General features: G+C 54.4%; 5 protein-coding genes across 5 annotated transcripts; 1 reads left to right on the forward strand and 4 right to left on the reverse strand.

Moving 5' to 3' along the window:
• Positions 1–1,103: 1,103 nt before the first annotated feature.
• On the reverse strand, positions 1,104–2,049 carry PG998_009758 (UPC2-like regulatory protein; the record flags this gene model as incomplete). Its single annotated transcript, XM_066876574.1, has 2 exons — positions 1,104–1,441; positions 1,557–2,049. The coding sequence occupies 2 exons, from the start codon at positions 2,047–2,049 to the stop codon at positions 1,104–1,106; spliced, it is 831 nt and encodes a 276-aa protein (XP_066728730.1).
• Positions 2,050–2,292: 243 nt separating this feature from the next.
• Positions 2,293–2,826, reverse strand: PG998_009759 (uncharacterized protein; the record flags this gene model as incomplete). Its single annotated transcript, XM_066876575.1, has 1 exon — positions 2,293–2,826. One exon carries the CDS (start codon positions 2,824–2,826, stop codon positions 2,293–2,295), a length of 534 nt encoding a protein of 177 aa, XP_066728731.1.
• Positions 2,827–7,295: 4,469 nt separating this feature from the next.
• Positions 7,296–8,491, forward strand: PG998_009760 (alkali-sensitive linkage protein 1; the record flags this gene model as incomplete). The annotated part of the gene is made up of 2 exons (XM_066876576.1): positions 7,296–7,521; positions 7,641–8,491. 2 exons carry the CDS (start codon positions 7,296–7,298, stop codon positions 8,489–8,491), a joined length of 1,077 nt encoding a protein of 358 aa, XP_066728732.1.
• Positions 8,492–9,199: 708 nt separating this feature from the next.
• Positions 9,200–11,536, reverse strand: PG998_009761 (uncharacterized protein; the record flags this gene model as incomplete). The annotated part of the gene is made up of 9 exons (XM_066876577.1): positions 9,200–9,585; positions 9,645–9,757; positions 10,162–10,270; positions 10,355–10,391; positions 10,480–10,607; positions 10,718–10,790; positions 10,856–10,885; positions 11,025–11,293; positions 11,383–11,536. 9 exons carry the CDS (start codon positions 11,534–11,536, stop codon positions 9,200–9,202), a joined length of 1,299 nt encoding a protein of 432 aa, XP_066728733.1.
• A 1,645-nt stretch (positions 11,537–13,181) lies between these two features.
• On the reverse strand, positions 13,182–14,793 carry PG998_009762 (uncharacterized protein; the record flags this gene model as incomplete). The annotated part of the gene is made up of 3 exons (XM_066876578.1): positions 13,182–13,512; positions 13,569–14,491; positions 14,545–14,793. The coding sequence occupies 3 exons, from the start codon at positions 14,791–14,793 to the stop codon at positions 13,182–13,184; spliced, it is 1,503 nt and encodes a 500-aa protein (XP_066728734.1).
• Between the last annotated feature and the right edge of the window lie 175 nt (positions 14,794–14,968).

Genomic DNA, 14,968 nt, shown 5'->3' on the forward strand with positions numbered 1-14,968 from the left:
CTCTCTTCTCCGTTCCCCTATTACCGGCGACAACATCGGAGAAATCATCATGACGGCAGCATCACCTCCACATTTTGGCATGGGCCGCAGGATATGTGTTTATAGATGGCCGGTGTCGTTCTTGGCGTTTGGTGTTGTGGGTGGAGTTTGTCACGATGCTTCAATCATCTGAGCGGCGACGCAGCATATATTGGCGTCAAAAAAGCTGCTTTATGGTGCCGGGCATGGATCTGTGGATCTGTCATGAGTGGTTCAATAAGAGCCCAGAGAGAAAGGGGCTTCTGCATCTATAGAGGACTTGCTCAGCCATCCGACGCACGAATCGCTCAGTATGAGTATCCGTAACAGCTCATAGCTTTGACAAACAGTGCTTCTCCCTATGAAACTAGAAACGCTCTACTGCGATTTTGTGTTATAACATGTAGCCTTCGTGGGCTCTTCTTGGCGCATAGTGACTATTTTACATGGCAGTGATGCGTCATTACCTCAACGCTGATCCCAAGCCTGCTTATTGCTATGGCGAAGTGTTAAGCAGGTAAGAAGTTCAGCCGTCGCCCCTGAGCCCACGTATAAGTAACAGTAGTAGGTGTGTCCAGATTCAATACCAAATAGAACCCAATTCAAGTAGCGGCATACGCAGCAAAGGCCGACCAGTGATCTTACGGATGGACGAATGCCAGAAGCTGCATGACTGGAAGACTGAGAGATGGTTTCAATATTGCCTGGCGTCGAGTCAAGCATTCCATCAGATACGTTATTCTGCACCAAGCAAAGCACGTGCTGGTTAGCGGACCACCTATCAGGGGGTGAGTCCCGGTACTAAAAATCCATGTATGGGGTGCCTCGCCACCCCTTAGAATCTCTATCTTTGAGGTTGGATCTATGTGGCGAGAATCTATGTTGAACTGTAGGTTTTGGCCTACTTTCCCGGCGGGGGACGAAGCTTGAAGGTAAGTTGAAGGCAAACATGTACTCGTGAAAAAAAAGTATCAAATGGTATTGATTGCTGTCAAAAGAGTGTAAATAAGCCATAGCTGCAACAAAGAGTCGTTGCCACCCCAACCCCTGCCTCCTAACCCCTATTTTCTATTTGGGACCCTCGCTCAACCCAGGGTTCTCCCGAAGCAGGTCATGTCTCTGCCTAGTTGCTCCTCGACCCATGCCGGCCACCGGTTGTAGTCCCCATACTTTGGCGGGAGCTGGCGATTCAAGTACTTCAGCCATCGTATAGTCCCCATGTCGGCGTGCTTGTCCCGCGGTGGTTTATCCCGGGGGTTGACGAGGTGTTCCTTCTCGGTGACCGGGGCCATGATCTGCTTGATGGCGATCCAGTGGGTAGCCAGCAGGTTGCAGACAGGGTTCGTGGGGTCTACGAGGTATTGGAAGCGCTCGTGCGGGATTTGCAGCCACCAGCCGTAGTGCTTGCAGATGATTTGATAGCCTAGAAGACCATGGTTAGTTGGCCATCCTTGTCATCAGATATATATGTATCGACTTCTATCTCCTCGCTTCGATGGGCAGTGGGCAGAGCCTCATGAGGCCCTGAAACCACTCACCTCGGAATGGGGAAGTGTACAGGGCCTCCAGCATGCCTACGAGCAATTTGTAGTACTCAATCTCGACCGGGTGGACACAAATGGGTTCTAGCGCCCGTACGCCGGCGATGGCCGCGTCGACCAGGTCCTGCCGGATGGGCGGCACCGTCTCCATGAGGGGCTGGAGGAGCGTCATCTCGTCTTTGCCGACCCAGTTGGTGAACAGAAACCGGGCGCCCTTGCAGTACATCTGGATGGCCACGAGAACGACGCCGCGGCAGAAGGTCATAAACTCGGCCATGCCGTCATCTAGCAGGACGCTCTGGAATGTCAAGACGAAGCACGTGGCCATCAGCGCGTTGCCCTCTTCGAAAAAGTTGCTGCTGTTGTTATGCTTGGGCACGTCGTCCAGCGTCTTCTTGATGGCCTTGATAGCTTTGACCCGATGCGACATCGCAAACGGCAACAGGGACGCATCGTTTCTCAGTAAATCCGAGGCCGCCAGGCCCAACATTGCGTGCATCAAGTACCCGTGCTGGAAAATCGACATGGATGTCAGCTGAGGTGGAAACGATCAACATCGATAGCAAATGAATTGGCTACACCATACATTCTGAGCCAAGCATGGCATCTCATGGGTCCAGATGGATTCATTGCCGAGAGGATGGTGCGGTACACAGGTCATAAGGAAATGCTGGAAGAAACGCATGTCCTGGAGGCTAAATAGGGGCACCTGATACTGAGGCTGGCCACGATGTTAGCCCGGCTGAGAGAGGCGGACAATGCTATGTTCGCTGTTTTGTGTACCTGGTGAGTGACCTGGGGAACTGCCGGATATTCGCAGATCAACCCAGACTTTGTACAATGTCCACAGGACGGATACGTCTCCTGGCACTACTCGGCGATCAGCATCAGCGAACTTGGGAGGTCCTATTCCCATTACCTTAACCCGCCTCTTCTTGCAGTTGTAGCATCCTCTCCGGCTCTTGGTGTGGCCTTTACGTTCCAGCCGCTGCTTCTTCGCCGCCTGTCTTGCGGACCAGGGGTGGTTGCTAGTCAAGGCTTGGGCGGCTGCTTGACCGGCGCCGGCGCCGGCGACATCCTCCCAGGGGGCAGTGGAGCCTGAAGAAACACCCTCGACTGTATAATCAATCACAATGTCGCCGTCTTCCACAAACGACCCGTGCCCAAAGCCTGTTGCAGCCACAGCAGCTGGTGCTGCTCCTGACAGCTGGTTGTTTGCGTCAAGAAAGTCTAGTGTAGCTGGAGTTGGCAGCTCCGACGGCTCCATGTTTTCTTTCTTTCTCGAGTTCCCGTGTCCGAAGAGAAGCTTCGGCTCATGTCCTCGCGAAACGGTGTGTGAGTGTATCCAATTTATCCTGAGCGCACAACATTGTGTGGGTGTATTTGTCCCGTCCGAGGCTAGAAAAACATTCTAGGCTGCCGGCGGCCGACGTCTCGTTCAGCTGAATGAGGTATTGCAGCTGCCAAGCATTGTGTCACAGCAATGCTCGGCTGGAAATCACGTGCGAATGAATAGTCGTGGTGGTAGCTATTGATCGACGCAGAGCTGAAAAGCGGCTCACTCGAATGGTAGTACGCATTGACTGTGCTGAGCTCTGGCGTTGCTTGATCATTCTAGCACCCGGACTACGCGTATTTATCTGCATGCCTACTTACTCATGGCGAGTGCTCCTCACGGCCAGGTTAAGATGCCCCCGTTGTGAGTCAGGTCATTGCAATGTCTCGGGGTGCTGGTAACCAAAGTTTGTCCCGCCGGAGGGGAGTGTTGTTTACTGTCCATGGATCCTAGACTCTGGGTGCTGCACAGACTGACAGAGGTGCAGAGGCGGTTGCTGGGTGAAGGCGCACTGGCAGGTCATCATTGATGCCGACTCATGTAACACCAACTAAATGAGGCTGTACACATCCCATCGACAGCACCGAAGCTACCCTAAGACGGACCAATTGCAGTTCCGGATCCGGGCACCAAAGCAGACGCCGGGGTATACTATTAGATCACCGTCACTCTCCAATAATGCCAACACGAAGTGCTCGGGTACGAATCCATATTTTTCTCGTATAAGCCTTCAGGCCTTTCCGAAGCTTGGACGCAAACCAACAGGCAATGGTTTGGCTGAGCTTGGTTGTCGCACTCGCCTTTCTCCATCGTCATCGGTGATCGTCGTCTGCGGGATATCGATACTGCCCCAACTTTGGCCATTGTTGGTGACGATTCGTCACCATGGAGCAAGCATTGCCCGGTGTCTCGGGTGGGCGACTCCCCAACATGGGCTTCACTTCAGGGCTACGCGACGCCTGCTTGATCACAACCCGGCTTCTGTCGAATACCTAATACGAAGGGGAGATCGACAGTCGTTTTGCACAAATGGGGGAGGTTTACACAAAGCATGCCTTGCTTGCTGTGCGCGCCTTAACTTGGAACTGGGCTTTCTACCAAGCCCACCTTTGCTGGATTATTTTGGGCGCACTTGTCTTGGCGACAAAAGAGCAGGGGACGGGGTGGCATGTGGACCGGGTGATGCCGTCCCGTTGGTGAGAGACGAAAGAGCGGCAGATGGCTCGAGACAGACAGGCAGAGTGGCCCGCCGATCACCGAGACCAACAGACATGTCTTATGCACCGCTGACGACGGCTCTGAGTTCTTTGTGTCCTGACGTTTCTATCGTCTTCGTTGAGTCTTCTACCGGTCCCGTCTTACGTACATGGCAAAGAATGGCCCGCACCCTTTCTGAGGGGTTTTCTGCCTGATCCCTCATCGGCCCACGTAATCGCCAGCACGGCGGTCCTTGGACGGAATAAACCCCGAAGAAAGCAAAAGGATCGATCTCATTTCTTGTTCGGATATTGGCTTGAAAGCACCGTCAGAATCCCAAGGGATCGGACAGACATACCAGACACAAGCCGGCACGATCCTGGGGCGGCGGGAGCAATTTCACTTGGTGTTTCAGCAATGCTGTCGTGTCTCCCTTGTCGCGCGCAAACAACCACCACCTGCCCCGGCGATTTGACTAGCTACGCCAAGCTTTTTCTCTTCCAACCTGGCAGCTCCATCGGCACACGATGGCTTGGCTGAAAACCCCGATGAACCCCTGCCGGCACCCACCATCCCCCTCCCAGCAAACTCCACCCGCCACGTTCTTTTTTTCAATCGTCCACGTAACGGACGGTCTTAGGCCTGACTAGACCTGGTACGCCAAAGACCATCACCGTGGGTGTGTGGGCCGATGGCTGTGGGCAGGCACCGTCCGATTGGAACCTTTTGCCTTTTGCTCGCCTGTCCGTCCGTTGTCGTGCCGTCCACCTTGGCGATACGCAAACCACCAGCTGAGCAGCCTCCATATTGTATGCACTTTAGGTGAGAAGCCGCGCGCGAGTGGAAACGGCCCCGAGTGGCTGCACTCACTATCGACATCTATATTGTTTTCTCATGTGATCCCTCTCTTTTGTTACTGCAGTTCGCCCAAAAACGGCTTTACGAGTCATGTGTGTGGGAACAGGTCAGCAAAGACATTTCAACTCCGGCATGTTGTGCACCACATTTCATCAGGATAGATGCTTGTTGAGTTGGCAGGAGTAGCCTGCATGTTGGCCTGGGGTGCATTACCCGTTGAGTTTGCAGAGGCAAATGACAAATGAGCAATTGAAGGAACGCAAGAATAGATATGCGCGCATGCAGTCATCTGCTCTCTCTATTCGCGTTGTTCGCATCGTCCTGCCTAAGCTATCAGGCGTGGAGTTGGGTGGTATGGCCACGTTTTTCTCGCACACAAGCGCGATAGCGTATCACCAAAATAGCAAAAGCAAAGGCCAAATGCGACGTTTGTGCATTCAGGGGAGATGGTGAGATGATACTGGACGAGCGACAAACGACAGCGACGTCAGACCAGTATGCACCGACCTTGGGACCATGACAACTCCCCAGCGCATATTGGAAACAAATGCAACCCTACTTACGATGCCAAGACTGTGACGGTATGTATTCTTGCTTGGCACCCGCATAAGTGTGTACGGCGTATCTGGTTAGCCGATGAAGCCTTTTGTTCCTGCATGAGGAGTGGGTATCACCAGAGAGGAAGGGGGGGCAAAAGCTGGCAGCAGTGAGGGCATATCAGCACACACACACACACACACACACACACACACGACAGCAAGTATTTGTTCAAAATTTACTTACCCTCTGCAAACAGTTGACAGCAGGGTGCTGTGTTTATTGATGCCGGTGCTGCATACAATCACAGTGAGTGTAAAGTCCCGCGGGTGCCACCCTAATACCGGCAGCTACCCGCAGTGATCGACATCAACTACCAAGATTAGTGAGATCGGTTATTGCTCCTCAGCTTTCCGATGGCCAGGGCAACTGTCAAATTAATTCGCAGTCGCAAGAAGCAAACACCTATCATACCCTTCCTCCCTTCAGCAAGCCTTCCGAAAAAAGCCTTTCGTTTCATCCGAACACCACTCTGAGTGGGTCGGTTTGGTGGTGGTAATAGGGCGATATTAGACGAAAACAAGGTCTGTGAGGCAGAGCGGTACGAATGTTAATAATGCTGTCCCAGAGGGTTAGTAAACAACACAAATGGCTGTCGAGTTCTCGACTTCTGCTCGACCGGTGGTGGCCCCATCATTTGGGTTCTTGGGTCAAGATCATGCCCACTTGGTACGAGAACCGAACCGGGTGCCGGGCGAGAGAGAGCAGATCAGCCAGCCCAGCCCAGCCAGCCCAGCCAGCCCAGAACTTGGCAATGAGTAAAAAGGCCGAAGCGAGAGACGACGGGACAGGCCAAAAAAGAAAACGGGTTGTCCGCGCAGGTTCCGCCAAGATCCACCTCCTGCAGGTTCCGGTTCCTGAGCGTCTTTTTTCTTTTCTTTTCTGTCTTTTGCCTAATTTAGGTCGGTTGCCGACTCGCTCACTTGGAGGCGCGCGCCGGTGTGCCCCTGTGGCTTACACTAACTTTGGCCCTTCTCCAATGGGATCGCTGGATGAGGCTCTCTGACCCCTGAAATGTAACCCCTGTACCTTGTCTGGGCTGGACGCCTGTCGTCTGTTCTTGTTGCTCTCCGTGTCTGTTGCTCTCGCCTGAACCCACCCGGAAGCCGATCCAGTGTGCCACCCTATCAGAAAACAGGAGTGCCTGGGCCCCCCTCCCCCCCAGGTTGCAGGTGGTTACGGTAGGTACACAGGATATTGTAGTATGCGTGTGCTAGTGATGGTCCCAGACACACACACTCACTCACTTTAAAAGGTCTCCGGCTGCCACCCTCGTTTTGCATCCCGTCCCCCTTCCCGGCTTTCTTCTGGTCTTCACCGAGTTACACTCTCTCTTCTCCGTCCAGTCATTCTTTTTCTGTTTCCGCAGGTCGCCAGCTTCGATCGCGTTTTACCAACTTGTGATAGCATTCACTCTTGTGTCGTTGTCTCACGCTACACTTACAACAACAACAACACAGTTACGCTGCTTTCCCACGCATCTCGAACGCCCAAGAGCAAAAACCCACAAAACCCCACGGACAGGATAGACCAGATCATCCGTCAACTAGATCGCATCATTCTCTCTGCGTCTTTGATAGACTGCCATAGATCCTGTCGTCAACTCTTGACCGACGATATCGTCACTCCCGATTCGTCTTACATTCTTTGAACTCGCTGGCACCGACGCACATTCCTTCCACTGGAAACCGAAAGAAACACATACCATACATTCACTGTATCTGATACCCGGACATACCTTTGCAAACATGTTCTCCAAGTACATCGTCCCGGCACTCGCTGCCTCTAACCTCCTGGGAGTCGTATCGGCTGCCAACCACCGCCACCTCCACAAGCGGAACTACATTGCGACCGAGGTGGAGATCGTCACCGACATCGTGACTGTCACTGTCACCGAGGGCGACTTGCCAACTCCCGCTCCCGCTCCCAGCGCTCAGCCTGCCGTCGCTGAAGCCCAATCCTACAAGGGTGAAGGTGTTGGCGCCCCGGCTGCTTCCGCACCCGCTGCTCCTACGACCCCGGTTGCCCCCGTTGTCGCTCCTCCCCCCCGGCCGAGCAGGCCCCTGCTCCTAAGCCTACTACCATGATGACAGCGACCAAGGCGGCCCCGTCTCCCGAGCCCGTTATCAGCATGCCTACTCAGGCCGCTGTTCAGGCTCCTGCCCCCGTCGTCAGCAAGGTTTCTTCCGCTGTCGCTTCGGACTACCCGGTCGCGCCCTCCTCTGGCAAGGGCGGAAAGCGTGGTCTTGCTTACAACGACCCCAAGCTCGTCTCCAACATCTGCTCCAACAGCAACAAGTTCAGCTGGGCCTACAACTGGGGCTCCCAGTCCGACGGCCTTGACGCCGCCGTTACCTTCATCCCCACCCTCTGGGGACCCCAGCCTGTGCACAGCCAGGGCTGGGCCGAGAACGCCAAGAAGGCCATCGCCGCCGGCGCTGACACCCTGATGAGCTTCAACGAGTGTGACAACGGCGGCCAGTGCAACATGGACGCCGGTTCCGCTGCTGCTGCCCACAAGTCCTTCATGCAGCCCTTCGTTGGCAAGGCCAAGATCCTCGCTCCTTCCATCACCAGCAGCCAGGACAAGGGCGCCGGCATCGACTGGCTCAACGCCTTCAAGCAGGCCTGCGGAGCCGACTGCCCCATGGACGGCTGCAACGCCCACTGGTACGGCCCTGGAGGCGAGGCTGGCGCTGAGGAGTTCCTCACCCACCTGCGCAACGTCAACACGGCCTGCGGCAAGAATAACGTCTGGGTGACCGAGTTCGCCGCCACCAGCGGTGACACCGACAAGTTCGTCTCGCACGCCCTCAACCAGCTCGACACCAACGCCACCTACAACTTCGTTGAGAAGTACTCCTACTTCTACCTCGCCACCGGTAGCCTGATGCAGTCCACCAACGCCCTCAGCACCTTCGGCAACATCTACGCCACCCAGTAAACAAGCATTTTGTTTAGCAAACACGGTTCCCTAGGGAGGTCTTTGTGCATCTGTGTTTCTGTCGGGCTTTGCATTGCGATGACGTACGGGATTTCAAAAACATGTCGTTACTTCACTTCTTCTGTACATAGTTTTGCACTGGCATTTCGGCGAAGAGCGCCCGCCTGGATTTCCTGCCTTCAGAAATCTTGAGTTGGTCATTTAGAAGCAAAAATCTCTGGATCTGGAACCGATCACGAGTTACGAGCCAATATGAATTGACAAAAATAAACCCACATCTAAGAGAATGTGTATCATGTGACTCGAATCGGTGTCAAACTTGACTATCGTGTGTTCGTCCTGTTCATATCTAATTCAAGCTGGGTGTACGGTGTTTGTGCAATGTTTGAGTGCTGTAGGGGTAAAACCGCTACCCCTTTAGCTGGAATGATTTTGCTACTAAGTTCTATAGATACGTAGATTAGACTTGCTGTTACTGCGTTCCCGACACAGTCAGTCAAGTGAAGAAGAGAACAGAAAAGAGAGAAAAAGACAAACCCCCCTCCATTCTGTTACTATAAGTCCGTGACGCCACATAAGATAAGCACGAAACGTTAAAGGGGTATGTCTGAGAAGAACCTCCGAAACTCCTGAATACGCATGTATGCTAGCAGATTGATAAGTAGTAGTGTAGGTAAAGCACATGCCGTCATCGATCTTAACCATTGATTACTGTCCCTTCTCCTCACAGCTCTCTTCTCCTCCTCCCGGACGTTGACCCTGCTCCGCTTGGCTCAACTCGTCTCCCATTACGACGCTCCGGATAGAGCGGATGGACGATAGGGCCCTGGAAGGCTTAGGTCTTTGTAGAGGCATGACCTCGGTGGCACCGACGCTCGTTGCTGTTGTATGGATAGTAGGGGCTGCTGCTGGGGCGCCGCCCTCATCGGTCGCTGGCGCTGCTGCTACTGGGGCCGCCTCTAGCGTACCCGGGGCCACCGTCTCCTTTGGGGGACAGCTGCTTGTCTTGCCCGTCCTCGTGGCTGAAGAGCGAGAAGATGTTGTCCCAGTGGATCGGACCCGCGGAGGCGACTGCCGAGTGGTAGTCACTGGAGCTGGAACTGTTGGGGTGGCTCTGAAGGGGTGGCGGCGGTGGTTGGTTCCCGTTGCACACCGAGGCAAGCGAGTCTCTTCTCATCATCAGGCTGGTGGCCCTGATTGTCGTCCCGTCGCTGGGGCGGCGGCAGCACCAAGCCGCCGTCGCGGAGGAGGACCTTCTCCTGCCCGCTGCGGCGTCGTATGGGCCGGTCTCGGACACGAAGCAACAACAGCGGTCGCCGTGGCCTTGGGTGTCGGGGTGATGGTGGTCCGAACCGCAGCTGGAGCCTCCCCGGTTACGTTATCGCATCTGGTGACCCACTGGATCACCACGGCGGAGAACAAGACTAGGGGGGTTGCGCAGAGGTGTCGTCAGTAATGGCAATCCAAACGGTGCGCGGACATAGGGAAAAGGGGTGTTCGGGCTCGGGGACCAGTACTGTCACAATTGCAGGCTAGGAAGCAAAGCCAGCTCGCCTCGCCGTCGAGGGCCATGAGAAATGCGAGATTGCTACCCTCTCGATAATTAGCCAAGCTTTCATCAATGCAGCATTCAGCAATGCTATGCCAGGGGCGGCAGGATAGTTACATACACGATGCTGGAGGTGGCCGTCAAACATGAGCCGATGAATGTGCGGATAGCGATGGAGCGAAGCCGGATATTGGCCGGATTTCGCAACATACCCGTGGAAGCATTGAGGTCTGCCGCCGTGTCAGAATGGTCAAGTCTGGAAAGCCCAAACGAGGGTTCGGCAAGTCATAGGTGGGAAAGGTCGTAGAACTCACGTCGAAGCGGTATTAGAAACAGCGTCGTGAGATATATCTGTTGAAGTTTCATGAGTATTGCGGCCCCGGCTACTGTCGCACCCGTGAACGCACGGCGTATGCTCACATTGACGAACACATCACACGAGATCAGAGGCACAAGCACAGATCTCCGTGCCCCGATGATGCATCTCCCGTTCTCCAGACGGGATATTCGGCTGGGACACTCCGTAAGCCAACCGCTCGACTTCGCCAGCCGCCAAAAGAGCACTTACTGCACGAAGTTTAGAGTCAACACTATGAAATAAGTGGCTACTTTGAGGTTAGTATTCCTACTGCAATATAAATACTGTAACCGCAATAAATGAAAAGGGGGCCACTTACACACTAAACCAGCCGAGTTGAAGAGGTATAGCTTGGATTCGAGTCGCCTTTTGGAGCCGTTTCTCACGATGAACTGCAACAACCACCCAATCAGTTACATTCAGACCTGGCATGGAGGGAGGTGTATTCATGACCTACCGCTCTCTCAGTCAAGAAGAGACAGACGGACTAGGTGTGTGTGAGAGAGAGGTCAGTTGCGAGCTAGAAGCTTCGTTTTTATTAGGTTGGGGACTCTCGTACTATCTGGTTTTGCGAGTTAGTATGTGAGCATACCTTCTGGGGAGATGACACAAGTCGCTCGACGCACCTTTGTGGTAATATACAAGGTCAAGCAGAGGACTATGGCGGCCGAGCAGCTTTTCCAATCCGTTAGGCTGAGGCCAGTCCCGTGCTGAAGGACGATGGTGGCGAGGGCGAAGGCCCACGAATCTACCAGGACGGCAAAAACAGCTGTCCGGCAGGGATCAGGTCCAGTCAGCGACTGCTTGTCTGGCCGTCGTAGGTCAGGAGAGACAACGACAAGGCTTACTCCAGATGACAAAGGGTAACTTCTTCCACGACTTGACCGCCAAGTATCTTTGAGCTGTACATAAAGGGCCAGTTCAGCTTGTGTTCTTCCGCCTCAAGAGTTGACGAAAAGTCGAGATCGAGGCTGCAGCACATACTAAGGAAGGCAGTCAAGACCACGATAGCAAGCAGCGAGACTATCAAGCCCAAGGCCTGGCCAGCACGCTGCTCGCCTGGGTCGCGCTTGGCACGTCGCAGGATGGAGGCCTGGTAGCGCTGCCCAGAGCCAGGCGAGGGCGAGTGCGGTGACATGACTAGGTGCTACGCTTGCGCGTTAGGCAGCGAGCGCTTCGTGTGAATATATTACTATAGCTTTCCGTTCACACGACCATTTTGTCCCAAGGGTAGAAGAGCGATTCAGGACGGAACGAGGGGGTGTGGAAAGGAGTCGATGGGGGAAGGTTGCCCTCTCTCCTTGACGGGGTCGGACTCGGTGTATATGCAAACGCAGAAGTTCTGACCCCCTCACCTGGGATAGTTTTGGAGTCGGCGATGCTAACTTTAGTCAGGCACGCATAGCAAGCAGCATCTACCGTTTGACGGCAGCGCACACTCGATCGGCTGACATTGGCGGTTGCCCAGCTATGGGACGACGGCGAAAGCTGATGACATTGTGGCAACGCTGCGCAAATCCGGGGCACTTCCATGAACCCAACGGGGGCTTTCTGCCTCTGCAAGGGGTAGGAGACAAACAGTGCGTAGGCCCGTTCGTCTGATTGGAAGGGGAGAGAACCTGGGGCCGGGAACCAATGGACGATGCCCGGGGCTGTGTGCTGGATTACTCGTCAACGACTATCGACAAAGGATCTACGAGAGAGATGACGGGTGCCGTTAAGCTCTAGTCTCTGGCCTGATCGTGTCCGTGTCGACCATAAACCATGAGGAGTTGGAGACACGCGCCGTTTGATCAGCCAAACCGCGCCAATGCGGACAGGGGGGTCGTCTGAGCCCGTCGAACCCTTTTGTCCTTGCCAGCAAGCAGCTTGTCTCCCGTCAAGCCGTATCTGCAGCGGCCAAGCTTGTGGCCATGGGCCGGAGTCTACCCCAAAAAGGGGGAATTTGTGTTTTGACCATGTGGTTCCGCAGCCTCAAATCGTTCAGCCGGTAATAACGAGGCCACGGGCAAGAAAGACGACATGGCCTGCGGTGTTTTTTACTCGCCATTGTCTATGTGTATGCCCAACCCATAGTCCTAGTCTGCCAGGGCCATGAACGTTTATTTACGTTAAGCATATGGGAGTATCTATATGATTCGTATGGTCGGAGGCCGGGCTCTTGCTGTGACGGTGTTTTCATGACGCGCAAACTCCCGCATTGACTGTGGCCGAAAGTGCCGCAAACATCACAGGGGAAAACCAACTCTCAGCTAGTGGTACGGCAAGAGATGCCCAAGCAGGGAATGACATGAGACTAGTGAACGGACAAGCGGATGAAGTTGCAGTATTTATATTTTAGTAGAGTTGTAAAGGACCGGGCCTATGTTAGTGCTTTGGATAGCCTTCCTTGGGCCTGCCTTGCGACCAAGGGTTGGCTCGCCATCACCGCAGCAATACTGGCAGCTAAAACATTACTTCAAATCAGTAGGTAGGCCATTGTCGAGAGCCCGTGTTCGAGTACACCTCAACGCCGTTCCAATGCGCATTTCCGGGACGCAGTCTCGCATCAAACCCGGCTCCCCAAAGACCACACGCTCCCCCGCGACACCATCTACCCAACGCCTGTGTCAAAGACTATCATATGCTGCCATCCGAGTATGTACTACCTGAATACACTCTTTCGTATGAGTCATGCTAATTTCTTGTTTTCCCTTCTTGCATCTGTGCCACCCAAGCTTACGCTGTGCTTAGGAGAAAGGCTCGACCGCCGCGCGTCTCCGTTTGCCGTCGGGAGCCGAGTCTCATTCCGCATGTCGTGGTGGCTGGGTTCTGGTTCGAATATGGAACTTGTCGCGCAGCCTATCGGCCAAGTTATGGCCTGCCCGATCCTCCGACGCCGTGTTCTCCGAGGCCCCACGCTGCTCGCGGAATTGCCTGAGTGCTCGAATGCGCTCGTCCACTGAAGCATGCCTTAGCATGTTCCAGTCGAGCAGTCTGGATCTCCTTCGGCGGTGTCCTGCTTCGCCATCATTGCTTTCGCCATCCCCGTGGCTCAGCTGCGCTGCTAAATCACCCTGTTCGCCCTCTCCGTTATCTCCATCTTGCGCACTCTGTGGCCGGAGGTCAAGCCGACTTTTCACGATGTTAGCGGTCATGAGGGTAAATGCTTTGTAAAATGAAGGACTTACCATAACGGACAAGTTCCGGAAACGTTCACCAACCAGGGATCAACGCAGCTGGGATGGAATCTGTGATCACATGGGAGTACTCGCACGTCTTCTCCAACTGTGAAGTCATCCGTGCAGATGGAGCACCCAAGATTTTCGTCATTGACACGGTCTTCCGGCCTTGCCAGAGGCGTACCTGCTACGACTGGCTTGGTCTCCGAGCCACTGTTCCCCTTGGTCGTCGGCTCTGCCGGTGCGTTGGGCGTCTCCACAGTCTCCCTTGACTGCACAGTGTGTGTCACCTTCGCTGAATCTGGACGGTGGTCGCCAGAGACGCTCTCGAGTTCCTGTTCTAGATCCCCCTTAGCAGGAGCTGCCGGGTCGCCAAACTTGACGATGGGGAGGGTCTCTAACACGGCCCTCGCCAAGCCCCGAGCTCGACTCTGCATGGGACGTGGTCCGTAGCGTTCCGGATGTCGGTGAGCCCGAACTGCCCCGGTGCCGATTATAATCAAGAATAGCAATGTGATCAGCCCCGTGATGCTGTACAAGATACTCATGGCAACTGCTGAGTTGTTGCCGCCTCCTTGTGGGTTCGGTGGTGCATCACCCTGTGATTCGTTACCGGTGATGGCCGCGCGTATGGTGCCTCCAGAGTTCACCATGCCTATAGCACTTTTCGCTTCGTCGTTGCTAACCATGGTCCAGATCGATGTGTAGGTGGACTCTCCTCCTAGGGCGCAGCTCATCGCTGCCGTGCTATACAGGATTATGGCTTTCGGCTTGTTCGGCCCCGATGTGATGGCATTGAACATTTCGTCTGGTGTTATAAACGAATTGTCGGTATTCGGGTCGCACGACATGTACGCTATCTGGTTTGGATCATTGAGTTCAAGGTAATTTTTTGTATCAACGTTGACCAAATTGCCCTGAATGGCGATTGACTATATCGCGAGTTAGACATAGCACCCAATTAAGTCAAGAGTGTCATTGATACCTTGGAGATGACGGTGGTGCCGTTCAATCCGGCTTGCCTCGTCAACGGTGCGACGGGGACCCGTTCGGCAAGAGGGCCAGAATCGGAAGGCGAAAGTGCGCAGGCCATGGCAGGTTTGGTGTAGTACCCCGGGACATCTTGAATATTTCGTATCGTAAGGCCGTCGGCGGCTACGGCAAGGACAAAGTAGGCGATAGCCAGCAGAGTATAAGCCATCTTGGCGACGGAGGTAACGGTCGACGTCACCATTGTCGAAATACGGCGCAGAGTGTGCGCAATGCCCAGCGAGGTGCGAAAGGCTAGGTGCGATCGGTGCGATCGGTGCGATAGCTGTCGAGACTTGGGAGAATAGGAAGTCCGGATGTTCGAACAAAGCAGCCCCGGCCGGAGGCACACTGTCGCATTCCACGTGCTGTACGCATCG

Source organism: Apiospora kogelbergensis (assembly GCF_038363985.1).
Source record: "Apiospora kogelbergensis strain CBS 113332 chromosome Unknown utg000006l_segment0_segment0, whole genome shotgun sequence".
Classification (NCBI taxonomy): domain Eukaryota; kingdom Fungi; phylum Ascomycota; class Sordariomycetes; order Amphisphaeriales; family Apiosporaceae; genus Apiospora; species Apiospora kogelbergensis.